This window comes from Podarcis tiliguerta, assembly GCF_965153285.1.
Source record: "Podarcis tiliguerta genome assembly, chromosome: W".
NCBI classification, from domain to species: Eukaryota; Metazoa; Chordata; class Lepidosauria; order Squamata; family Lacertidae; genus Podarcis; species Podarcis tiliguerta.
The window spans coordinates 12,556,055-12,583,648 of record NC_139552.1 but is presented as its reverse complement, the minus strand read 5'-3'; the positions used below and the strand labels follow the sequence as shown (position 1 = coordinate 12,583,648).

The 27,594-nt window shown below is 46.7% G+C and overlaps 1 protein-coding gene and 1 long non-coding RNA gene across 9 annotated transcripts in view; one reads left to right on the top strand and one right to left on the bottom strand.

The window, feature by feature from the left end:
* The window catches only part of LOC310668828 (zinc finger protein 711-like), a 65,955-nt gene extending 60,618 nt beyond the window's left edge, over positions 1–5,337 (top strand). For 4 of the 8 annotated variants that reach the window (XM_083422150.1, XM_083422154.1, XM_083422151.1 and 1 more), the window contains 2 exons: positions 559–702; positions 2,498–5,337. In XM_083422150.1, coding sequence (XP_083278276.1) covers positions 559–702; positions 2,498–3,675 — 1,322 coding nt within the window. In that variant the 3' untranslated portion in view covers positions 3,676–5,337. The remainder of the gene's footprint in view (positions 1–558; positions 703–2,497) is intronic. The other 4 variants (XM_083422152.1, XM_083422153.1, XM_083422155.1 and 1 more) reach the window with 2 other exon arrangements.
* The window catches only part of LOC310668900, a 174,193-nt gene that overhangs the window by 32,836 nt on the left and 113,763 nt on the right, over positions 1–27,594 (bottom strand). The gene's annotated exons all lie outside the window — the stretch shown is intronic.

Here is a 27,594-nt window from a genome sequence, read left to right as displayed (position 1 = left end):
GTATCAGGTTCTTTGATGGGACCATTTTTGTTCCTTTCTCCCCTATCAGTTCTGGAACCAGTGAATCTTTCATTATAGGAGTGCTTTTGGACATGTTTACTTAAGCGTGTTTACTCAAAAATAAGTCCCACTGAGTTCATTGGGGGTTATTTCAAGTAATGTGCATATGGTTGCAGCCCGAATATACATAGACTCATATATGAGAATCATATTAGCTGACAGCATTTATTTATTTATTTATTTGATTGATTGATTGATTGATTGATTAACTCAAAATATTTTCCCTGCTCTTCAGCTGACTCCAGAATGGCTTATGTAAGATGAATAGAAACAAAAGCAAATAATTGTTTTCTATGTGTTATATTAAACAATGTATGTAGCTATTTCCGGCGAGTGCTTCTAGCATCTTATTACGAAGCAGAATCTCATTGTCTCACTCTCAGTGCAAACACAATTGCAGCGGCTGGTTCTTTCACTAAACAGCTTCAGTTTTCAAAATAAGCTCCTACAAGGAAGCTACTTGCAACATTGTGATGCGTATCTGGTCTTTCATATCAGGACCCAACTTGGATGCAAGATTAGAAAGCAAAAATGGTAATGCAACACAATACCTGCAAATCTGTGATAGCATTAGCACAAACAGACTTCTTAAACAGAAAGCCAAAAAAAGGAGGAGAGGGGAAGCAAGGCAGTGGCAAACAGGTAAAATTACTTTCTTGGCTAGAATTTACCTACTTACCTGTAGCTTTTAACATTATTAAATTAGAATAAGAGTAGTTATTGCCACATTCTTACATCATTAGGAGGGTGGTTTGTTTAAAGAGAAAACTACAATAAAATTTTGTCCAATTTTCTCTTATTTTATTATCTGCACTGTCAGAAGAGTATTTCCTGACTTATTTATACTGCAATTTCATGTAGTATTCATGTAGTAGCTAAGTTCTTGTTACCTTAACATAGTAGGAGGGACATGGGTTGGAAATGGCAAAAAGATAATTTATAAGATATTGTTCTTTAGTGTGTTGCATTGTGGGTTTGTACACATAAAACAGCTAGCAGAAATTGTAATTTGAAATCTTTTACCAATCAGCAAGAGGAAAAGAATCCCCACCCAGGTTCATTTTGTTTGCAGAATTTATATAGAAATAAGACTACGATGTAGTCCTTGTGGTGCATTGTCACCTGCACAGCAGTAGAGAATATTCTCATAATTCAGCCACTTACCATTTACAGTTTTCTGTCTGAAAACAAAAATAAAAAAGTATTGGGGAATAAAAATATCCAAAGAAAATGACTGAATTTTGCAATAGAGGTCATTTTTTATTCCAGCCAGTGTGAAATACTGGAGTAAAAGTTTTCAAACAAAAACTATCCAGGAAAACTGATATAAGTACAGTACACATACCGTGTGTGTGTGTTTCCAAACACCAGGGGGAATAAAATATCCCATATTTGGAAGCTTTTTGTTCCTGCTAACCTAAAGTGTTGGGGTAAAACTGTCCCATGCCATTTTTCAAACAAAAACTGATTCATGGAAGCCTGACACCATATATGTTTTTGTTTTGGAACTACCCTGAGGTACATTGGAACTTGGCTTGGGATAGTAAATTGTCTCTCAAAGCAATCCATATATAATAGTTGCTTTCTGGTATTGGATGAGGAGTTGTTAGCCAAAATACCATTGACAAGTGTTTTGAACTTGTCACACTAGAAAGTTGCTAAGTTGCTAAACTGAAAAGACTGTAAGAGGAAGGTCTGGCCTTGTATGCCTCTTCTTTGAGGCTGCATAACGATTTGCAGTGTTAGAGTAGAGATTTTGGAGAGAGTAAAAAGGAGGCATTCCAATAATGTGCTGAAACTGGATCCATAGAATCCATCCCCCTCCCACTGCACTGACATGTCCCCAGAATTGGGGGGAAACTATGCTAACCCTGTATTTATTGTTTATTTCTCTCCATTTGGAATACAGTGGAACCTTGGTTGTCGAACGCTTTGGAAGTCGAACATTTAGGCTTTTTAACACCGACAACCTGGAAGTGAATGCTTCTGTTTTCTAACGTGCCTCGGAAGTCAAATGGCTTCCGAGGCTTGTTTCTCCATTTTTTCAATGGATTTTGCCGACCTCCCATTGCGCGTCGGTTGTCTATTGTTTCGGAAGTCGAATGGTCTTCTAGAACGGATTATGTTCGGCAACCAAGGTTCCACTGTAAATGGGAAGGTAACTTTTTAAAAGAAATAAAAAATGATAACAGGAAAGGAAAAAATTATAAAAGGCAAAATGCAGCCCTGCCCTCCTCCACACTTTTTGCCCTGCTGGCCTGAGCCTGGTGGGTCATAGGAAAAGTTGTTAATCTGCCTTTAGTTCCCTCTCCACTCCCACTTTTGGATTGCTCTGCTCACTATTTTTTATGATATTGTGTTGTGTTTGACTGATGTCAGAATTATTCTTTTTCTTGTTACAATTTATTTCATGATATTTTATGTTTATTTAAAACAGCTGTTATAATAGGTCCTGATGGACAGCCCTTAACTGTCTACCCTTGTCATATATGTGGAAAAAAATTTAAATCCAGGGGATTCTTGAAAAGGCATATGAAAAACCACCCAGATCACATGATTAAGAAGAAGTACCAATGCACAGATTGTGATTTTACAACTAACAAGAAAGTAAGCTTTCATAATCATTTGGAAAGCCATAAGCTTATCAACAGAGTTGACAAAACGCACGAATTCACAGAGTACACCAGGCGATACAGTGAAGCAAGCCCACTGAGTTCAAATAAATTGATCTTAAGAGATAAGGAACCTAAATTGCACAAGTGCAAATATTGTGACTATGAGACTGCAGACCAAGGACTGCTTAATAGACATCTGCTTGCGGTCCACAGCAAGAACTTCCCTCATGTTTGTGTTGAGTGTGGAAAAGGTTTCCGACATCCTTCTGAGCTCAAAAAGCATATGAGGACCCACACAGGGGAGAAGCCTTACCAGTGCCAGCATTGTGTCTTCCGTTGTGCTGATCAGTCCAATCTGAAGACACACATCAAAACCAAGCATGGTACTGACCTGCCCTTTAAGTGTGAACATTGTCCACAGACATTCACAGATGAGAAAGAACTCCAGCAGCACACAGAGTTGTTTCAAGGGCATAAGACTCATCTGTGCCCACATTGTGACCACAAGAGCACCAACTCGAGTGACCTGAAACGACATATAATATCTGTTCACACAAAGGACTTTCCTCACAAATGTGAGGTGTGTGAAAAAGGTTTCCACCGTCCATCAGAGCTCAAAAAGCACAGTGAAACACATAAAGGTAAAAAGATACATCAGTGTAGGCACTGTAACTTTAAGACTTCAGATCCTTTTGTACTTAGTGGACATATCCTCTCAGTTCACACTAAGGACCTGCCTTTCAAATGCAAAAGATGCAAGAAAGGATTTAGGCAACACACTGAACTGAAGAAGCATATGAAGACCCACAGTGGAAGAAAAGTCTACCAATGCCAATATTGTGAGTACAGCACTACAGATGCATCAGGCTTCAAGCGGCATGTCATATCAATACACACAAAAGACTATCCACACAGGTGTGAGTACTGCAAAAAGGGATTCCGTAGACCATCAGAGAAAAAGCAGCATATAATGAGGCATCACAAAGAGGCCTTAATATAATATATGAGCTATAGAAGAAAGCAGTTTAGAAACTGTGACATCATAATTGGGGAACAAAATTCTCATGAACTGTTTCTCCTCTTTTCAAAGTTTGATATTAAATCATAACTTTACATTATTTGTATTATAAGTCTTTTAAATTATTAGGGTTTGACAGGGGATCTCATAGCTCTATGATAGTTGCTCATCAGAACCTAAAGAACACTGTAAAATGCAAAGAGATGAACGTTTGAAAAGATGTAGAAAGAGACTGAATGTATTCTGTTTCAAGTATTATACATAACTAAGCTAAAGAAAATATTTTAAGTATCTTAGCCCTTTACCAACAATGCAATTTAAATCCTTAATGAAAATCAGGGATGGAGTTCTTTAAAAATGTATGTTAAGGCAAATCTAACATTATGCATTTTTTGAACAGTGACACTATATAGAAGTCAGTACTTTGTCATTACATTTTTAAATTGTGCTGGGAAATAGTATTCAGGAATTAAGTCAAATTTTGAGATCTGTCTTTTTTCATTTTTAAAGCAAACACACATTTCATCAGGAAACATTGTTTCTGTTATTTATTTAAGTTCAATGAGCAATATTTAAATGTTTCCCCAGAACTGCTAGCCCATTTTATTGTAGGATGTGATGTTAAAAATACAACATTGTTTTTGAGCTCAAAAGGTATTGTTTGGTGCTAAGGTTAAAGATGTGTATGTATATAATTTCCCTTCTTACGTGAAAAATGCAGTCGAATGTTCAGTATGGCACATATAACAAAAAGTACCTTTTGACCAACATAATTATTATAAAATTATTGTTATTATTTTAAAAAAGGAAAACAAATAGATAGATGCGGCTGTTGGTGCTAAGGTTTCACACTTCTTTTTTTTTGCTTCCTTATTATATTCCCTAAAAAATAATAAACAAAATGACTATCAATACTGCAGTAGTTAGAAATACCTAGAGAATTTTATGGGGCAATGTTCCTGGCAAGGTAGGACTACTGTGGTGTTTTCGTGCTAATAAAAAATGTTTCAGTATAGAAATGAAAGTTGCACCTTTTAATCAATTCATGTGAAACATATAACATATTATAAACATGCATTTTCAATCTGTAATAAAGTTATATATGCAGTAGTTAACCAGGACATTATGCTACTGCTGGAGTTTGGAGGTGGATCTTCAGTTTACAGTGTATACATTTAAAATATGCATCCCTTTAAACAATGCTTTGTGTTAGCATGGTGCAAATCAAAATGGCGCTTAGTATAACAAGCTGGTCTAGGACAATTTAATAACTAAAAACTTCATAAATGTTATGCATATAATGTGTACTTTTAAAAAACTTTTTAAAGTTGCTTCATGTTTTTACACAGCTGTTCACATGATAAATTGTAACTTTACTTCATGCTACTATTTTATGGCTTTGTGTTTCAGAAAATATTCATACTTGGTTTTTCCATCAGATGAGAATCCGTTCCTTGAGAACCAATTTCTTTTATATTTCTAAACTTCAGAAAGTTAAGTTTGGGAAACCTTAGAAAACGACTTGTGTTTTATGTGGCTGTAAAAAAATGATGTACACTCTGTAAAATAAGATTGTCACTGTTATGCAAGATTATTATTACTCATTGTAATGAGCATACAATAAAATCCATCTCTTGCACTTCAGGCATGCATTGCTCACTCATCATTTATTTCATAATTTAATTGTTTGATAGCCTGGTCATTATTTTTGAGAACTTACTTTAAATTGCAATCACAGTAAGTAAAGAGGAGAAATAATAGTGTCTTTAATTTTTCTCAGTTAAATGCGCAGAAATTTAACTTCCATTTAGAGAAAAAGGTTTGTAGAATGGTTTTTTTCCATTTAACTGGTCATGTGTGATTGCCTGGCATTTTCGTGTTCATATTCAGCTTTTCCTTCTGTGTTCTATTCAGTGAACCAATATTAGTCATTTGCAGTAGTTCAATGAGAGTTGTAACAGTAACATTTAAAGTAGACAAAAGGTAAATGTAGTCTGGTTTGAAATTCATTTTAAGCTTCAGGAGATTTAGCATCTACTTACAGTGTGGGGCACGTATAGTACAGGACCTTAGTTTCCTATTCTGTGGTCCAATCCCCTAACTGCATATGGGGTGAATGGTGGTGCTTTAATGCTTCTGGGTGAGCAGGTAGCAGGGAGTGGTTGAGATGCTGCCCTAATTCCAGTGGTGGTGGTCAGGCAAGGGCACAATTGTAGTGGTGGAGGCTGAACAACATTGGGGGTGGAGGCTTAGTTGCTTGGTCTCAATTACTTGTTCCAGCTCTTTCACTCCACCATAAGTTATTGGTAGAATATCTGCTGAGCCGCCTGGTTTGGTGCTGCTGTTGCTGAATGCCAGATCAGTCCATACTCATCCATGACTTGATTGTGGGTGAGCAGGTTGATCTGCCTTGCATTACCGAGACTTCGGTGAGAAGGCTGGGTGGGCCTGACTTTACCCAGCTGTGCCCACCTGGGTTTTCAGTTCTGTACCAGGCTAGGCAAGGGGTTTGAGGCAGGTGTTGAGATAAACTTAGAGCAGGGCTTCCCAAACTTGGGTCTCCAGCTGTTTTTGGACTACAACTCCAATAATAAAAATAAAAACAACAAATTTTATTTATATCCCACCCTCCCCGGCCAAAGTCGGGCTCATCATCAGATATATAACATTAGTATAAAATCAAACAATAATTAAATTACCTCCTAAAAACAGGTCAAAATCAAACTAAAGTCTAATTAGATGGCTTTCTGCAGGGTTGGGAACAATAAGTGCTCATTGGCCCAGCTGTTTACGCTGATCTTATATGGGCCTGTGAGAATGCTGGGAGGCCTCTTTCATATTAGTTTTTATACAAAAATAAAAGAGTCTGGCTGAGCCCTGACCAAAGGCCTGGTGGAACAACTCTGTCTTGCAGGCCCTGCGGAAAGATGTCAAATCCCGCAAGGCCCTGATCTCTTGTGGCAGAGCATTCTACCAGGCTGAGGCCAAGGCCGAAAAGGCCCTGGCCCTGGTCGAGTCCAGCCTAATCTCTCTGAGGCTCAGGATCTTCAAGATGTTATTATTTGCAGACCATAAGGTCCTCCGTGGGGCGTACCAGGAGAGGTGGTCCCGTAGGTACGAGGGTCCTAGGCTGTATAAGGCTTTAAAGGTTAAAACCAGCACCTTAAACTGGATCCTGTATTCCACCGGTATAGCACTGGATGAATGTGATCTTGCGGCAAGGACCCCGTAAGGAGTCTTGCCACAGTATTCTGCCCCCGGTGAAGTTTCTGGGTCAGTTTCGAGGGCAGCCCCACGTAGAGTGAGTTACAATAATCAAGCTTGGAGGTGACCATCGCATGGATCACAGTGGAGAGATCAGGGCGAGAGAGGTAAGGGACCAACTGCTTAGCATGACGGAGATGGAAAAGTGCTGCCTTTGTTGTAGCTACAACCTGCGCCTCCATAGAAAGGGAGGTGTCGAGGATTACACCCAAACTATTGACAGAAGGTGCTGGCACTAATTGCGCCCTCACAAGAGATGGGAGTTGGCCCGACCCAGCATACTTCAACCCCAACCTCTGTCTTTGAAGGATTTAGCTTCAACTGGCTCGCACGCAGCCCTCCAGCCACAGCTTCCAAACATCTGACCAGTGTGTCTGGGGCAGAGTCAGGTTGGCCATCCATCAGCAGATAAGAGTTGGGTGTCATCAGCATACTGATGGCAGTCCAGACTAAAGCTCCGGACAAGCTTGGCGAGGGGACGCATAAAGATGTTAAAAAATTTCAACTCTACTGCTGTTGGCCATCCAAAAGCAACAAAACATATTTGGACCCGCCCAAAGATGCCACTGGCATGGGCCCACACAAATCTGCATGGACTAGCTCAAAGGCCTGCTAGTCTTTTGACTGGATCTGGGATATGAGCATGTGGTTACCTTGGATTGCTTGCAGGCTCTGCAGTCTACGAACTTGTCATATCCCTTAAACTTGCACCCCTCAGTACACTCTGGGGCCTTCTTGATATATGACCAACCTGTATGCGCAAATCTGCGGTGCCAGAGATGAAAACAATCATTGTGTGGTGGCACATTTGCGCACTGCACCTGTGTTACATCAGGGGGGTCATCAACAGCAATAGGCATCTCAACCACGAACAGCCTATTCTTGCACTCAACACTGTACAGCTTCTTCCCATCCCTGGAAAAAGAACACATGTTATTTGCAAACGTTACACTGAAACCATCAGCGACAAGAGCAGACACGGATAAAAGACAGTTGGCAATTTCTGGAACCACAAAAGCCTGGACCTCATGGTCTAGGAAAGCACAACATAACATGCCATACTCAGTTAAAGGTCTTTTGCTCCCATCAGCCAGCGACACAAAATGTCCACTTTTCACAGACTTGCAGTTCCGAAGAAGCCCACTTGATGGCACTAAGGCTATGAGTCGCTCCAGTATCGACATTCCTCCAGGGTTGCCATGGATGCAGCTAGGTGGAAAAGAGGTGTTTTCTCCTTGCCTTTCTCACTCCGGCCTTTGGCTCTCCCACTCCGCTGTGCCTGAGAACCATCTCGAGAACCATCTCTTATCTGCTTCCCCTGCATTCCTTTTCGTCCGTCCTTGGAGTCTTGGGCCTCTAGTGGACAGTTTCTCACGAGGTGTGACGTCGACTGACAGCAAAAACAACTCTTGGAGACTTTGGCTTTTACAGAGCTCTCACAGCTTCTGCTGCCTCCACCGCCACTCCTGGGTGCACAGCTTCCAGAGGAACAGCCTGCAACTGTTTTCCTCTCAGCTCTCTGCCTCTCTCCCTGTCCATCACACAGATGTGTTGAAGCGTAGAAACAGCTTCTAGGAACGTTGCTTTCAGCCCTCACTAGGCTCACGGCCCCCTTTCGGTCTTTGGCTCCCACTGTGGCTTCACGCCCTCTGCAGTGCCTGCCAAGCGACCCAGGCTTCCTTAATTCCCTCAAGGTGAGGCAAAAGCCAAGCGTCCAATGCTTGTTCTTAGCATGCCCAGCACAAGCACACTCTGCTCCCTTTCCAGAGCTGCAGCCACGTCTGCCTCAGTAGCTCTCTCAGCAGCCTGAGGGGGTTGCATGCAAGACCAGAGCTGTTCTCCCAACAGCCAGTAATACATTCGGTGCGACCAGTCCTCCCAGTTGCTGCCATTCAGCCTCTCAAAAGGCACATTGAAAGACTCATGTGCTTGTGGTTGAGCCATCTTCCCCCGGGGCTATAAGCTTCCTCACGCTTCTGCTGGCCGGTCCTTCGAATATGCTATCTGCAGCAAGCTCTGCTTTCACCAGTGAAATCAGGACTGCCTCATCCCCAGGCAGGATTTCAGAACTGGCCTTTTCCTTGTGTTCCCTTCTCACACCCGGCAAAATTAACAAAGCCTACCATAACCTGTTGGATTATCTGCCTGTCCAGTGCGTTTCCTCTGTGCCAAAATTCTGTCCGTTTTCTCTGCGCAAGCTACTGTGCGCCTCTCCTGCGCACAGCCTCTGTGGAAAAACGACCTAAGGCAGTTTTGCAGAGTAGCAGCGGTTGCCTCCGTGTGAGAAGGAGAAAGGAAATAAAGTCCAGACACTGTTCTTCTATCTCTAACAGTGTTTATTTACAAGCAAAAACAACAAACAGTTCCATTGGAACTTGATCACATCTTGCTCTCTCTTGCTCTCGGAGCAAAGTGAAACTAACTTTCACAGACAAAGAACTTAACAGCTTCCCTTCGGAAGCTCCTTCCCAGATACAGGACATTCAGGAGGTTAACCCTTAACCACCACACTCCACAGGACAAATTAATGATGTCACCCAGGGGGGCCCACACCTCATGTGGACACACTCTAATCAACCAGGATGGGCACGGGTCTGTAGAGTTGATTTATTGCCCAGATAAGCCTGGCGTCCAGCCCGCTTCCAATGCTGCGCCAGGCCTCTGCATTCCAAAGCTCTGAGCAAAAGCAGATTTTAGCAGCGTCCAGAGAAAGCTGCTGTCTTCCGTGCTTCAGTGTGCACAAAGCAGAGTCTCACACAGAGATACTAAGAAACTAAAAGCAGTTTATTTACAGCAAAGCTATCCATTGTCTAACACAGCACGCAGCATCGTGAGACACGTCTGCTCCACGTAAAAGCGAAAGCAGAATAGAACAAAGGACTGAGACTCTTGGAAGTGATGCAGAGTCTCTCCCTGCCCCACAGTAGGCAGGACGTACACTCTGAGCTGTTTAACCCTGTAAGCTCAGGTTCTCCTCACAGGGTCAACAGGGCAAGTGGTGGGCTTTCCAGCTTGGAGTAGTCTGTCCGCATCGGCTGTGAGTATCCGATCGAAGTGGTCCAATACTGGACCCGAAGACAGTCAAGGGGGATCCAGTTCCATTATTGTACAAGTTGGCAGGGAGGTCACGGCAGAGCAACAAGACTTTCTCCATGAAAAAGGTTGCAAATGCCTCACAGCTGTGTGTCAAATTCATATTTAAATTTGGCTGTCCCTCTAGGGACGTTAGAGACCCAATTATACTAAAAAGTTGCGCTGGGCGAGAGCTAGCGGATGCAATGGAGGCTGAGAAGTAAGACTTCTTAGCAGCCTTCACTGCCATCTCATAGGCTTTCATAAGCGTTCTATAGGATGTTCTTGACGCTCTGTTGCGGGCACCCCGCCATACTCACTCTAGCCGTCTGAGGTCCCACTTCATTTTCCAGAGCTCCTCAGTGAACCAGGGGTCTCAGTTTCTGCAGGGTCACAGAGGGCATCTAGGTGCGTTCTCAACAAGCTCACCCAATGAGCCACCAGAGGGAGCAGGGTCCTGCACGGCCTGACTGAATCTATCAGGGTCCATCATCCCTAGTTAACAGGACCAGTGGTCAGAGATGGTGGGAATTGTAGTCCAAAAACAGCTGAAGACCCAAGTTTGGTAAAGCCTGACTTAGATGGATGGTCTGCACCTGCTGCTAGTCAACCACCCTGCTTCTCAACAGCATCCCTGATCCCTGGTCCAGAGTGTGATTAACTCTTCACTGCTTGAGGGGGTGGCTGCAAATACCCATTTTGGAGGGAAAGTGGTGGAGAGGGCTGTGGTGCAGAGCTGTAAACATTATTGGAGGACACAGATTATTTAGATCCATTCCAATCTGGGTTCATGCTTGGCTACGGAACTGTGTTGTCCTTGGTCAACCTGATGGATTACATCTTCAGAGGGACAGGGTGAGTGTAACCTTGCTCCTGCTTTTTGATCACTCATCAACTTTTGATACCATCAACCATGGTATCCTGGACTGGCTCTGGGGAATTGATTTGATATAATATTTATATTCCACTTTTCCAACAATAAATGTTGAGTTCAAAGCAACTCACAGTAATTAATAATAGCATTAAAAAACAATCATTGTAGTTACTATACTATCAAACACAATAGCATATAAATAAATCAAAAAACAACAAATTCATCAAAATGATTAATACAATTCAATAAAGTCATAGTACCGTATTTTTCGTCCTATAGGGCGCACCGGCCCATAGGACGCACCTCATTTTTTGGGGGGGGAAATGAATAAAAAAAAATTATTCCCCCCCCCCCCCAGCTGCGGCTGCCGCCCCAAGCCTTGCGGACACCCGCCAGAAGCAAGGGGAGCCCTCCGGAGGGCTCCCCGAGCTTCGGGCGGCAGGGTGCCGCCCCAAGCCTCCCACGCCCGGCGGGACCTCCCGCCAGGCGCGCAAGGCTTACTGACACTAGCCCGAAGCACGGGGAGTCCTCCGGAGGGCTCCCCGTGCTTTGGGCGGCAGGCTGCTGCCCCAAGCCTTGCGCGCCCGACGGGAGGTCCCGCCGAGCGCGCAAGGCTTGGGGACACTCGCCCAAAGCACGGGGAGTCCTCCAGAGGGCTCCCCGTGCTTCGGGCGGCAGGTTGCCGCCCCAAGCCTCGCGCGCTCGGCGGGACCTCCCATCGGGCGCGCAAGGCTTGCGGACACTCGCCTGAAGCACGGGGAGTCCTCCGGAGGGCTCCCCGTGCTTCGGGCGGCAGGGTGCCGCCCCAAGCCTCCCGCGCCCGGCGGGACCTCCCGCCAGGCGCGCAAGGCTTATCGACACTAGCCCGAAGCACGGGGAGTCCTCCGGGGGGCTCCCCGTGCTTCGGGCGGCAGGCTGCCGCCCCAAGCCTTGCGCGCTCGGCGGGACCTCCCGTCGGGCGCGCAAGGCTTGCGGACACTCGCCCGAAACACGGGGAGTCCTCCGGAGGGCTCCCCGTGCTTCGGGCGGCAGGCTGCTGCCCGCAAGCCTTGTGAGCCCGTGGGAACTCCCACAGGGCTTGCAAGGCTTGCGGATAGCTTCCTGAAGCCTGGAGAGCAAGAGGGGTCGGTGCGCACCGATGCCTCTCGCTCTCCAGGCTTCAGCGAAAGCCTGCATTCGCCCCATAGGACGCACACACATTTCCCCTTCATTTTTGGAGGGGAAAAAGTGCGTCCTATGGGGCGAAAAATACGGTAATTCAAAATATGAGAAAGAGCTGCTGAGCACCAACCCTGTGGCAAATGACATGGAATGGCAATTGAGGGCACTCTGTGTATTACAGTGCTTCCAATTCTACTTTCAGGATCAAGTCCAGAAGGTAGGATTAGGAGAGTGTGTTTTGGCCCTCTTGCGGCTATGTTATGAGGTGCTACAGGGGACTAGCTTATCTCTTGTGCTATTTGATATCTACATGAAGCCATGTGGGAGTTGTCATTAGGAGGTTTGGGGCAAGGTACCATCAGTATGCTAATAAAAAAGAACCCCTGTGTTGCAAACAGAACAATCTGACAATCCAAAAGCAACATGGTAGGCTAACAATATAATTACAATACTTTTATATCACTATTGAATTATGTCTTAATTTACAATCAGATAACTTACAATATATACATGGTGACACTAACTAATGTGAGTTAAGAAAATGTCCCAAAATGCGGGGTTTTAGGCTAGTATAATGTCACGAAAAATTACTAAAGCTTGAGGCAACATGCCTTCCAAGGTAAGTGTCTTATGCAGTATTTGCAGAGAGTAAGCTGAATAATGTTGGTGCTCCAGACACAGCAATAGGACAGTCCTTCCAGGATAACCGACTGTTTCAATCAGTGTTCTTCCTCAGCTGATAATAATACCAAATAGAATCAATTACATGCAAATACAATAAATGAGATGATATACCTAAATATTCTATAAATTGTTATTACACAATAAGAGATACATTACCAAGTAAAATGTCCAAAAGGTTACACAGGTTACATATGGTTCAGCTTTCACTAATCAGTGTAATAGGCTGACACTGTTAGCTAAGACATGGTTGCATTATAAAGACCACTAGCAGGTGAATGAAATAAAATTTAAAGGTACAGCATCCAATATACAGAAATGAGACTACAGACAACAGCCACATTGACATGCAAATTAAACAAAACAATTTAGGTCTAATTCATTGTTTAATCCCCCCAGATATAGGGATTTAAATAGGAAAATCAACCTAGCTTCTTCCTGATGTAACAGTTTGACATAATCCCTCCTTATACAGTGGTACCTCGGGTTACATACGCTTCAGGTTACAGACTCTGCTAACCCAGAAATAGTACCTCGGGTTAAGAACTTTGCTTCAGGATAAGAACAAAAATCGTGCTCTGGCGGCGCGACAGCAGCAGGAGGCCCCATTAGCTAAAGTGGTGCTTCAGGTTAAGAACAGTTTCAGGTTAAGAACGGACCTCCAGAACGAATTAAGTACTTAACCCGAGGTACCACTGTACCGTGTTTTAGGACTGTATAGAGTAAGTCTGTATCAGAATGGTTATGCTTCACAAAGTGATCCACCAAAGGTGCCTCCATAATTTGGTTAGTAATACGGGAGTGATGCTCTCCTATGCAGGTACTGACAAGCCGTCCAATACCATCAGTCGATATGGATCTACATGGTTCAGATACTCCTCTGCTGCGAACATCTCCTTGAGCCTCTCGAATGCGCACTGCGCCTTCTCTGTCCAGGCAAACGGCTTCTTACCCTTCAAGCAGTTTGTGAGGGGTGCAGTGAGTTGTGAGTAGTTGGGCACGAACCTCTGGTAATACTTAGTGAAGGCCAAGAACCTCTGCAGATTCTTCTTCGTCTTGGGCTTCTGTCACTCCAACACCACCTTCACCCTCGCAGGATCCATGTATACTCCGCCAGGCGACACTCTATATCCCCAAAACTCTACTTCTCTCACACGTAGAGCCTGTGCACCCGCAGTCGTCGCAACACCTCCTTTATGTGTTGCACGTGCTTGCCAGGGCTCTCTGAGTAGATCAAAATATCGTTGAGGTAAGCTAGCACATTACAGTCCAGCAAGCCTGCCAAAATATTGTTGATGAAGGCCTGGAAGGTGGCAGTGCCCGACTGCAGCCCAAATGGCATCAGTAGGTACTCAAAAGTCCCATACCTGGTATTGAAGGCCGTCTTCCCCTCGTTGCCTTGCCTCACACATATCAGATTGTAGCCCCCCCCCCCCCCGGTCCAGTTTGGTGAAAATTTTCACTGATCTCAACCTCTCTAGCAGATTCCCAATACGTGGCAAGGGGTACCGGCTGGGAATCATGAGTTGGTTGGTCTTCCTGTAGTCCACAATAAGCCTTTTCTCTGGGGTATCCTTCTTATTTACAGAGAAGACTGGGGGCTCCTCCTGGCGCCTTGGTTGGCTGGATAAAACCCCTTGCCAAATTCTTCTGCAATAACTCCCTCAGCTCAGCTAATTCCGCCTCCAACATGGTGTAGAGACGACGTGGGTATTTGGGCCCCTGGCGCCAGGTCTATTTTGCAGTCATAAGGTCGGTGTGGCGGTAACCTATCTGCCTCCTCCTTGCAGAACACGTCCCTGAAGGCCTTATACTGTGGGGGTATGGAACTCTCTTCTCCCGTGAGTTTCCCTCCTACCTCCACCCCTTTCACTCCCACCTCTCTAGGTGTTTCACGCTCCAAACAATTTGCTTGGCAATAGGCTGATGCGAACATTAAGGACCATTGAACCCAGGCCACTGCGGGGTCGTGTTTTGTGAGCCACATCATGCCCAGGACTAGGGGATAAGTAGCTAGCTTGATGACGTGGAACCTCCTCGTTTTGTTGTGCCCTGCCACCTCCACCCCTAACGGCTGTGTGGTTTGGACCACCTCCCCCGCTACTAGGGGCCAACCAACAATCGTCTGGACCTCTACTTGGGAGTCTAACCACTGGGTCTCGAGGCTGTGTTGCTTCACGAAATCTGCATCTACAAAATCTAGCGAGGCTCTTGATTCCACCAACCCCGGCACTTGCACCCTCCAACCATCTGGGAGTTGTAGCATCACTGGCAGAGCTATCCCAGGAACGGCTGGTTCCATTTGAGGCCCCTCTAGTGGCTTGCCTCCCAGTCTCTGGCCTCCCTGGAGAGCTGGCATCAGCCGTTTCCTGACTGTGCTGCTTGGGATTTGGGCTTCTCCTCAACACTGGCCCCTGACAGGGAACCCCCCCGTCTTCCTATCGGGACACTGTCTAGCCAAATGCCCCTACCTCCCACACACAAAGCAACTGTGCATCTCCCTATGCTGCTGACTGTTAAGATTCTTACTCCGTGCTTGCAGTCACGGGATTGTTTTATGTCACATGATGGTGTATGTTTTCATTCCACATAGTGGGAAGTGATGGAGACAGGATGTTTTGTCTTAATGTGTTCCGTGATGTGGGACTATTGTCCTTTGTTTTTTCTCTTTGTTGTTTGATGAGAAAGAGGAAGGAGCTGAATCAGAATGCTCCGAGTGCATTATATGTAAATAAAGTAGTTTAGCCAAAATGCTAAGCTATTGAGTCTGTTATGCGGACTGCCAATACTCTGCAGGTTCCATAAGCGTGCTAATGCCTCTTGGTATCAGTCGCTGTGATGTTCGGGCTGGAGAAAGCTTTTGAAGCTCCAAAACAACCGACCAGGAGGGAGAGAACATGCCAGTTGGGCATGTGTCTCTATCGGAGTCCTACATGTGAGTAGGATGATCCTAACACTGACTTACTTCCTTCCATGCCATTCTAGCTCTGCCCCCTTCCACTGAGCCAAACTGCATTGGTTCAACAGCTTCTCCTTGACTACGTGTGCTGCTGACCCCTTGCTCCGGCAGCTTAGGAGTGTGGACCCCAACCCCCAATAGTCCTCCTGCCCCCCTCTTTTCCAGCTTCCGTTGCTCCTGCTGTAAGCCGAGCTATAGGAAGGCTCAGACTATCTCGTCCAGCAACTGCATGGGTTGCATCTTCGCCATCTCATCTAGGACTGACGGGTTCAATCCTGTGTGATACATGGTGGCAAGTGGCCCTGTGTTCTGTCCCCAGCCAACTCTTTGCACTAGCAAATTGAAAGCAGTCCAATAAGAGGCCACCGAGCCACTTCCTTGTCGCAAGTTCAATAGTTGCTGTTCCGTGGCCACATGCTCCAGTGGGCTCTTGAACATGGAATCCATCAGCTCCCAGAACTCCCACAGGTTTCCTAGAGCGCTGTGTTGGCCCTCCATCAGCATAATGACCCAGTCCTTTGCTAGCCCCTCTAGCCAACTGATCAAAACCACGATGCGATGCTTACCTGAGCTGAATTCAGCTGATCTTATGTCCAAGATGTATCTCGCTTCAGTTTTAAAGGCTGCATAGTGTTTTGTGTCTCCATTGTATTTAGCAGGGTGCACCCCAAGCCCCTTGCTGGCTCTGAGGCTCCTTTCATTTTCTGAGCTCAACTTCTGTTCATTTAACGCTCCTGCTAAAACGTCTACCTGAGATTTGAGCTGCCGTGTGTAGCTTCGCAACTCTAATACGGGGTCTGAGGACTCTCCTGCCCCTCCCTCTGCTCCTCCAGCTGCATTTCCCATGTCCAGTACTTGCCCATCCATCACGTTCTTGTTGTCCTCCAGCATGAGAGATAACTTGAGACTCAGCAATCTGTAATGGTTGGGTCTCTCCCACAGAAGTGAGACAACTCTGGCAGTAAATAACTCAGGTTTATTTCTCAAACACACAAATCACTCTGGAGCTCAGTCACTCAGCGTCTGCTTCCAAATTAGCTGTTGCCGAGTCTGAGTTCCACCCCTTCCTCTTCCCACATTTAAAGCCCCACTTTCACTTCCTTTCCTGTTCACACCTCTCATTAATTACTGCGTGCCTATGTGTCATGGGATGGGCTATTTCCAGTGGCCCTCCCTCTGAGTCTGAGCTTAAACTGTCAGTCTGTGTCTTCTCCCTTGAACGCCCCCCTTCCTTCTCCTTGTTCTCAGAGCTCAGGCATCTACTGCAACTAGGCTGCTCCTCCCTAGTTCTGCATTCCTGCCTAATTACCTCCTCCTGTCTCTTCACACTCTCCTCCTCTGTCAGCAATGGGACGCAGCTGACACCTCTGGTTAATAGAGATTTGGAAAGGGTTTCAGCTCCAATTAGAAAATCATTATGTAGTGAGGAATTCCTCTTTATCCTCAACAGTTGTTCATACGGTAAATTGTCCTTAAAATGCTTAGGATGAAAGGAAGAGTAATGAAGTAAAGAATTACAATTAGTGGGTTTATGGAAAGGTTTCACAAGTAAGTACCCGTCCTGTTTTACCACCTCCACATCTAGGAATTTGCAGGAATTAGTACTATGTTGTCCTGAAAAAGACAGGGAAGGGTGTATGGAATTAATCCAAGTAGAAAACTGTAAAAAGTAATGTTCATTGCTGAACAGGAAAAAACCAGATCATCTATAATAGTGCAGCAAAGACTTAGAATATGGATTGTTATTCAAAATATGAGTTTTTTCAAATGAGATCATAAAAATATTGGCCACCAAAGGAGCTAAGGTTGAGCCCAAGGCCACACCTTGGGACTGAAAATAGAATTGATCTAAAAAACGAAAATAATTATTTTCAAAAACGATATCTAATAAGTCTAATAGGAATTCAGAGGGGGGTGCAGGTCCTGTCAATAATAATAATAATAATAATAATAATAATAATAATAATATATTATTTATACCCCACCCATCTGGCTGGGTTTCCCCAGCCACTCTGGGCGGCTTCCAAAAGAATATTAAAATACTGTGATACATCAAACATTAAAAGCTTCCCTAAACAGGGCTTCCTTCAGATGTCTTCTAAAAGTCTGGTAGTTGTTGTTCTCTTTGACATCTGGTGGGAGGGCGTTCCACAGGGCGGGTGCCACTACCGAGAAGGCCCTCTGCCTGGTTCCCTGTAACTTGGCTTCTCGCAGTGAGGGAACCGCCAGAAGGCCCTCGGTGCTGGACCTCAGTGTCCGGGTAGAACGATGGGGGTGGAGACGCTCCTTCAGGTATACTGGACCGAGGCCGTTTAGGGCTTTAAAGATCAGCACCAACACTTTGAATTGTGCTCGGAAACGTACTGGGAGCCAATGTAGGTCTTTCAAGACCGGTGTTATATGGTCTCGGCAGCCGCTCCCAGTCACCAGTCTGGCTGCTGCATTCTGGATTTGTTGTAGTTTCCGGGTCACCTTCAAAGGTAGCCCCACGTAGAGCGCATTGCAGTAGTCCAAGCGGGAGATAACCAGAGCATGCACCACTCTGGCGAGGCAGTCCACGGGCAGATAGGGTCTCAGCCTACGTACCAGATGGAGCTGGTACACAGCTGCCCTGGACACGGATTTAACCTGTGCCTCCATGGACAGCTGTGAGTCCAAAATGACTCCCAGGCTGCGCACCTGGTCCTTCAGGGGCACAGTTACCCCATTCAGGACCAGGGAATCCTCCACACCTGCCCGCCTCCTGTCCCCCAGAAACAGTACTTCTGTCTTGTCAGGATTCAATCTCAATCTGTTTGCCGCCATCCTTCCTCCAACCGCCTCCAGACACTCACACAGGACCGTCACCGCCTTCACTGGTTCTGATTTGAAAGAGAGGTAGAGCTGGGTATCATCCACATACTGATGAACACCCAGCCCAAACCCCCTGATGATCTCTCCCAGCGGCTGCATGTAGATGTTGAAAAGCATGGGGGAGAGGACAGAACCCTGAGGCACCCCACAAGTGAGAGCCCAGGGGTCTGAACACTCATCCCCCACCACCACTTTCTGAACACGGCCCAGGAGGAAGGAGCGGGACCACTGTATGACAGTACCCCCAGCTCCCAGCCCCTCAAGACGGTCCAGAAGGATGTTATGGTCGATGGTATCAAACGCCGCTGAGAGATCCAGCAGAACTAGGAAACAGCTCTCACCTTTGTCCCTAGCCCGCCGGAGATCATCAACCAGTGCGACCAAGGCAGTTTCAGTCCCGTGATGAGGCCTGAATCCTGACTGGAAGAGATCCAAATGGTCCGCTTCTTCCAGGCGTGCCTGGAGTTGTTCAGCAACCACTTGCTCAATCACCTTGCCCAAGAATGGAAGATTTGAGACTGGGCGATAGTTGGCCATCGTGGCCGCATCTAAAGATGGTTTTTTAAGAAGCGGTTTAATAACCGCCTCTTTCAGCGGGTCTGGGAAGGCTCCCTCACGGAGGGAAGCATTCACCACCCCACGAAGCCCATCGCCCAGCCCTTCCCAGCTAGCTTTTATAAGCCAGGATGGGCAAGGATCAAGGAGACAGGTGGTTGGTTTCACTCGTCCAAGCAGCCTGTCCACATCCTTGGAGGTAACAGATTGGAATTGATCCCACACAATTTGACTAGACAGGACTCTAGCACTCTCCCGCCCCGGCCCTGCTCCCACGGTGACGTCTACCTCTTCCCGAATCTGAGCGACTTTATCTGCAAAAAACTTTGCAAAATCATTGCAGGAGATCATGTGGCCCGTACTGGGCCCCGATGTAGCAGGTGGTTCCGCTAAATTGCGGACCACCTGAAAAAATCTCTGGTGCTGTTTTCTGCAGATGCAATAGAGGCGGTGAAGAAAGTCTTTTTCGCCGTCGCTACCGCCACTTGGTAGGCTCGACATTGACATTGTGTCCAGTCAGCTTCAGAATGGGTCATCCGCCACCGGCGCTCTAGCCATCTCAACGATTGTTTCATTGCCCTCAGATCCGTGGAAAACCACGGGGCTGTCCGGGCTCCATGCAATCGGAGAGGGCGCTTTGGAGCCAAACAGTCAATAGCCCTGGTTAACTCCACATTCCAGCGGGCCACCAGGGAATTGGCTGAAAGGCCATCAACATGGGATAAAGCATCCCCTACCACTCTCTGGAAACCATTTGGATCCATAAAGTGGTGGGGGCGGACCATCCGAATCGGTCCCACCTCCCTGCAGAGGGGAAGGGTCGCGGAGAAGTCAAGTTGCACCAGGAAGTGGTCTGACCATGGCACTTCTTTCGTTTCGCTTTTACTTAGTGTCTAGATTCCCACAATTGTAGAATGATGTGGCATACTTCTTCCAGAGGAATTTTTGTGTACTAAAACCATAGCGTCTGATACTTGTAACCGTTCAACTTGTCGAAATGTGCTGTGTCTTCAATGTATGCCAGAGAGTCCTTGGCATAAGGTTTGAAAAAAAGAATCTAAATATTTTGCAATGGGTTCCAGGATGGATCCAGAGCCCGAAACTATCGGTCTACCTGGGGGAGAATGTTGGGAGTCATTCTGCACAGAAACATGTTTGTACCTTTAAGAACAGTTTTTGTGAGCTCTGGGCTAATTGGTTGCAGCTGGCCGTGGCTACAAAAGGAGAAAAGCTGCAGTTTGAACTCTGCCTGCAGGAAAAACACCCAGAAGATTTGCTGTTTGTTGTTTTGTAATAAAGTCCTTCTTTAAGTTGGTTTTACACCGGTCTCATGGTGTCACAGTCTTCTGTCATCTGCCACCCCCTCTAACAGAGAATGTAAATTCTTATGGATTTTAGGTAAACAATAAAAAATAGGTATAAGAGGATGAAGTTGAAGGAGAAATTTGAATGTGTGTTTCTTTATAAAATCCATAGTATATTCATGCTGTAATACTGTTTTGAGAAGTGTGATAATGGAATCTGTAGGATCTTTAGCAATTTTCAAATAAAACCGAGTTGGAACCTCAAGTAAAAAAAATGGAAATTAATCCCAGGACATTTTCGGATCATAATTCCTTGATAATGGAAATACAAAAGGAAAGATATGCTTCATTTAGATGGATTGAATGAAGACTTATTAGATGATCAAAAATTTATGGAAAAAGCTAAAAAGACCTTGGGTGATTATTTTGAAATAAACACTCAAGGACAGATTAAATTACAGATGGTTTGGGATGCTAGTAAGGCGGTAATGAGGGGACTGTTTATACAACAAAATTCATTTAAAAGGAAATTAAAAGGAAAAATGAGATTTTAGATGAAATTATGGAAAAGGAAACAATTGTCAAAAAAGCGAATAAAGAGTCAGATAAGCAGGCAATTAGAACATTACAGAGAAGGCAATTAGAAGCAGAGAGGACACTTAGAGCGAGTACGATGCTACAACAGTGTCATGATAACCCTACGGCGGGTCATTTTGGATACTACAAGACACTGTATCAGCTCACGAGGCAATTCTGGTGGCCAAAAGTGCGAGAGGAGACAAAAGAGTATGGGTGTGATGGCCTGGGATTCGGATGCTGAACCTGAGGAATCCCAGCCTGCACAGGATTCCCCGCCTTCAGAACCAGCTGAGCCAGGACTGGGGCATGAGCCTGAAGGGTCCTCACCTGTGCTGGATCCTCAGGTGCAGGCACCAGCTGAGTCTTCTCTGGCTCCTGAGATGATGAAGGACCCATTGCCTGCAGGTGCTCCACTCTCAGCCCCGTCAGGGGAAGCTGAGGTTTCCTCTGGGTCCAGTAATCCTCCAGCCTCTCCTGAGTTGCAGAGGCTCAGGGCAGATAGGCGGAGGGAACTAAGTTACTGCAGGAGGAGTGCTCACCTCCAGTCCAGGAGAGGCGAGTCACCAGAGGATTGGGGCCGCCCTATGCCTCGGGGCAGATAAAAGCCATCCAGCCTTAGTCCCAAGTTGCGGGAGCAACTTTGTTGGTTGTCAGTTCCTGCCTGAACCCTGTCCTGCTATCCTGCCAGAGCTCCTGACCTCACCCTACTACCTGCCCTGCATCCAGCTTCAACTTTTACAGACTGCCTCCATACTGCACCTTTGACCTCGGACTTGACTCGGACCTTGCCTCTCGGTTAGCCCATGGGACCAGCACAATGTGAGAGCGTGTGAGACCTGCCAGCGGGCAAAAACGCTGAGGGAAGCGCCTTCCGGATTGCTGCATCAGCTTTCCACCCCTCAAGGACCTTGGGAGACGGTCGCGATGGATTCCATCACAGATCTTCCAGAGTCGAGGAAACAGACCGTGATATGGGTGGTGGTGGACTTATTCATGAAAATAGTGCACTTTGTGCTGTGTCCTAAGTTGCCATCGGCCCAAGAAACAGCAAAGATGTTTGTGGACCACGTGTTTAAGTTGCACGGGTTGCCATTGAGGGTTATTTCAGATACAGGTACACAATTCACTTCGCAGTTTTGGAAGAAGATGATGCAGCTGTTGGACGTGGAAGTGTGCCTAACCTCATCAAGACATCCTCAAACCAATGGAGAGTCGGAAAGAACCAATGTGACGCTGCGACAGTACCTTCGCTGTTATGTTAATTATCAGCAGGAGGACTGGGTGGACAAGTTGGGACTGGCAGAGTTTGCCTACAATAATGCTGTGCACATGTCAACCCAGCAAGCTCCATTCATAGCGAACTACGGACAATACCCAAGAGCGTTCCTGGACCCTTGGAGTAACCTGTCGGTGCCGCCGCCGGAGCAGTTCATGGAAGAAATGCAGGCCTTACATGAATTATTGAGGGAGCAGCTAGACGCTGCCAAGGCAGTGTACAAGAGGAGTGCAGACAAGCATAGGCAGTCAGGGCCTGAGATCAAGGTGGGAGATCAAGTATGGTTGTCCACCAAGGACGTGCCTCAGAAAGGGAGGTGCAAGAAGTTAGGACTATAAAGGGTAGGGCCATTTGAGGTAGTGGAACAAATTAACCCTATATCGTTCCTGCTCAAACTACCAGATTCTATGAAAATGCAACCCAGATTCCATAGGGCTCTACTATTGCCGGTCACACCATCCCATCAGTATCAGAAACCTAGACAACCTCCTCCACCACCAGTAATGGTGGAGGGAGAGGAGGAATATGAGATAGAAGCAATATTGGATTCTCGGCTCTGCAGGAAGAAGCTGCAGTACTTAGTTGCCTGGAAAGGGTATGGACCTGAGGAGAATTCTTGACAGAAGGCTGAGGAAGACTGAGGTTTTGCATGCCCCATTATTGCAGAGAGAGTTTTACCGCCGTTTCCCGCACAAGCCCAAACCAAGAGGGTGGAGGGAGGAGGTTACTAGTAGTGAGGAAGCAGATGAGGAGAATGAGTACTTCCACTTTTTGGGAAAACAAGCCTCTTTTGGGAGAAGCTGGCAACTCTCCCAGGCTCCCGGCTTGTTTACCGGTGACCTCCCTGGCTGCAATCCCCGCAAATCCAGGGTAGATCTCGATAGGCGACATTTCCCATTGTGGGAAATGCACACCCCCTCCCTTCTTGCATCCCAGCAAGGGAAAAGGAGATAGTCAGAGAGTCTATTTACATCTTGTTTATTTCTGACTTTACAGCACTACAGAAAACATGTCCGATCAGTTCAGACTTCTTCTAGCAAGTGACCCAAACTTCCTTTACATACGCAACAGGAAGGTTTCATATTACACTCTTCACAAAGCTCTGAGAAGCCCGTGAACTTCCGGGAACATTCTTTCCCACAGCTAGTCACATCATGTGATGTAAGCAAGCTATCAGTTTGCAGCTGCGTTGGTCTCATATTCTGACAGTAAGCACTAACCTGCTTAGCAGACATGCCAACAATCCTACTGTTAAGGATTGGAAAACTCTGAAGCGCATAGCCCGCTATTTGAAGGGGACTTTGCACTACAGACTGATGTTAACCAGTCAGAAGACTGGAGGTCTTGAAATCTTTGCAGATGCTAGTTTTGAAATTGACACCATGGATGGTACCAGCACTTCTGGAGTATGCTACATGTACAACCATTGCCTGTTTGACTGGTTGTGCAAAAAGCAGACAACAGTAAGCCTAAGTTCCTGTGAAGCAGAACTCAATGCCCTGTCATTTTCACTCATGGATTGTGAATGGTTGATGCAACTGTTTCAGGACATCAGAGTTTCTATGAAATGTCCTATACAGGTGTACAGGTGTATCAAGACAATAGATCCTGTTTGGCTTTGCTGAACTCAGAGAGTTGCAAGCAAAGAACCAAATACTTGCAGATTAAGTTACATCGTTCAAGAGAGTGTATTCAGAAATGATTCATTCAGGTGTCCTACATGCCAGGAAATGAAATTCCTGCTGACCTTTTGTCTAAGGTTGTTAACAGAGAACAACTTGAGGTTTATGTATAGAGGTTGCAATTGGGTTGAACCACAGGTACTACAGGTTACATGGAAAGGGAGAGGATGTTAGGATATAGTTGCATTCCACCTTAAAAGGGTACAGGCATGACATTTGTGTATCACATGCCTGTTTACTTCCAGCACAGTCTGCTGGGAACTTCCGTTTTATGTTGCTTTTGCTATGCGGCTGTTTTGCTGGACACGAAGGCAAGCAGTCATGTTTTCTTTTGTTCCTGAACTATGCTGAATAAATGCTGTAAATATGCTTGCACATCTCTCTCTATCCGCCTCTTCCGTTGTGGAGATTTACACACTCTGCTGACAGAGCGTGCACGGGTCTCTAAATGTATCTGAGGCTCGTGTCGCTGACTGACTGATGCTGTTCCATGGGAGACTGATGATCGCCTGGAGCCAGCTGGGGGCCTGCCTGATGCCCTCGTCTCCCCGGCGGTATCCCAACAACAGCATCAAATTGAACATCAACATTGACATTTATTATAATAAAGCATTTATTATAATAAAGCAACAGAAATAAACCTTTCTCAAATTTGCCATACTGAATGACCTTATTTCCCTTTAAGTATTGTCCTAGTGAAACACATACAAAAATTCTGTGACATCAGTTGCGACACACTCAGAAGATTGTCTGCCAGGTGCGGGACATATAGCACATTCTTTATGGTTGTGTTTGTCAGTTTGACCAGCTCCGGCCCATCTGGAACTGGTACAGGCTCATCTTATCTTGAGCCCAAGCAGAGTAGTCCAGCAGCAAAAGGATAAGCAGGTAAATGTGCTACATTGCTAAAGTTTATTTACACTCTATGCTGAGAGAATACAAACATGCATCCTGCCTCTGTGAGAGCAGAGAAGCAACTCCCTCTCGATACAAAGAAAGCCGAGAGAAACACTGAAAAACAGGAAACCAGTGTACGTCACATCCAGTCTCCCATTCCCGTGGGAACCCAACAGTAACTGTGACTGTGGAATGTAAACAATTGTCTTGTGACAAGCATTATGCTGCACAGTGAGGGAAATAGAAACCAACATCCTCCCCCTTTCTGTGAACATCACTGGGCAGCATGTTCGTACAATATCAGTACAAACCCAACTTCCGCACATAGGTACAGTGTTGATCCCTTGGTACAACCTTGGACAATACATCAGCAGGAATTTCATTACCTGGCATATAGGACACCGTTACGAGTCCCTTCTGAATACATTCCCTAGCATGTTGCAGTTTCAATTGCAAATGCTTCGTGCTTTGCTTACGACCTTCAGAATTCAGCAAAGCCAAACATGCTTTGTTGTCTTGATAAACCTGGTGTCAGGGAACTGCCATCAGTGTCCGAGGGAGAGAGCAAGCTCCAAAGGGATCCCAGAGAGCGTCCCGGGAGTGGGAGAGGCAGCCCGTCTTCTGGGGAAGAGAATCAACGTAGCTCCAGTGGAGAAGGGGGGCAGATGGGGGAATCGGCGGGGAGAGGAAGGGTCCTCCGTTGCCTACGCCCTCCTTGCGCAGAAGGCTTCCGCGCAGGGAGAGTAGGAGAAGACTTGGCGTCAAAGAGCTTCTTTGCTGGAAGAAGTTTAAGAAACGCCCACTGACGGATTCTGCCAGCGATTGAGACAGTCACGGGTGAGTGGCTGCCCGGACAGGAAAGGTTCACTCAGGCAACCCAGCCAGAGGTTGGGACAAGCTTACGCACGAGCAACCCCTAGAACCACTACAGCAATCCGTCAGTCCCTGATGTTGCTTGTGCGCAGCACCGGAGAGGCAGCAAGATGAGCCAAACAGAGCCGGCTGGAGGGACAGAGCAAGAAGCCCTGGTGCGAGGTCTGGTCGAGAGGAACAGAGACCTTTAGGCGTATGTAGCTACCCTGACGGCGCGGCTGGAGGAGAGACAGGCTCAGGATGCACAGGTCAGAGCCACCCCGATAGGGAGGAAGGTTCAGGGGCTGGTACACAAGTTTGGTGGAAAGCCCCAAGACTACAATGCCTTCCGAACGGAAATTCAGTACGCTTTGGAAGTGCAGAAACATGACTTTGCTGATGACGGGGAGAGGGTGGCTTACATTGTGGGACATCTGCAGGATGGGGCGCGTGAATGGATCAGGCCCCTAATGGCGACGCAGAATGATGCATTGAAAGATCTTAAGAAATTCTACCAAGCAATGGACGCGATGTTCTCCAGCGAGGTAGAGCAAAGCGTGACGAGACGGGAGCTGATGGGGTGCAAGCAGGGGAGCCTGTCCGTCAGAAACTACTGGTCGCGTTTCGCGATGTTAGTCCACAAACTTGGGTGGGATCTGGACTCTGAACCGATGCAAATGTTGTTTGAGGCAGGTTTGTCCCCCAAAGTGAAAAACGAGTTGTCCCGAGCTCCCCGCCCGTGGTCGATGGATGAACTCACAAAGACGGTGCTTGCAATCGGTGTGCGCCAGGAAGCGCGGGCTCAAGAGAAGTGGGAGATAAGGGCGGAACGTTTCCATGACAACCGCATTCCCGAGATGCCGAGGGAGCCTTCCCAGGCGGCGGAGCCGATGGAAATTGATGGGAGGCGCACGCGCGAAGTTTCAAACGCTGGTGAAGGTCAGAAAAGGGAGGGAAAGGAGTGGAAAACTACCAAGAAGTGTTTCCTCTGTCAGCGACCGGGACATTTTGCCAAGGTCTGCCCTCAACGAAAAGCCTGGCAAGGCATGGTGGGGGCTGCAGACCACGACGAGAAGGGGGAGGAGGGGCAGGTGCAGGGAAACGACAACGCCTGGCTGCCAACAAGCAGGGGCAGCAGCCAGGCCAGCCACCAATAGAAGTGCCCCAGCCTGACCCCCCCAAGGCAGCTATAGCCATAGAGGTGGTGCTAGAACTCCCAAACGGGCACCCCGTCAAAGTGAAGGGACTGCTAGATTCTGGTAACTCGTGTAATTTCTTCAGCAGAGACTTTGCTCTGGAGCACCAACTCCACCTGTTACCACTAGACTTTCCCTTGCAGGTGACCACCATCGATGGCAGGGAACTCCGGGGGGGGGGGGGAGCGACGCACCAGACACCGCCAATGCGAATGAGGGTCTCCAGGCACACGGAAACCATTGCCTTTCACGTGGCCACGCTGGCAGGACCCCAAATAATACTGGGAATGAGCTGGCTGGCAATGCATGACCCACTGGTGTCATGGCACCAGCGGTCGGTCACCTTTGGGTCAGCTTACTGCTTAGAGCACTGTGTGGGAGGGAAGGAACCCAGAATGGCTGTGGCCAGGGTGGCTGGGTTGGCCCTGGAGCAAAAAGGGGAGGTGCCACCACAGTATGCTGATCTGAAGGAGGTCTTCAGCGAGAGGGAGGCAGATAAACTGCCCCCCCACAGGCCCTTTGACTGCCAAATCAACCTGCTTCCAGGGGCTCAGTTACCAGTGGGTAAGCTGTATGCCATGTCCGACCGGGAGATGCAGGAGCTACGGCAGTTTATTGACAAGAACCTGAAGAGAGGTTTCATAAGGGAATCCAAGGCGGTGGGGGGCAGTCCAGTGTTCTTTGTGGACAAAAAAG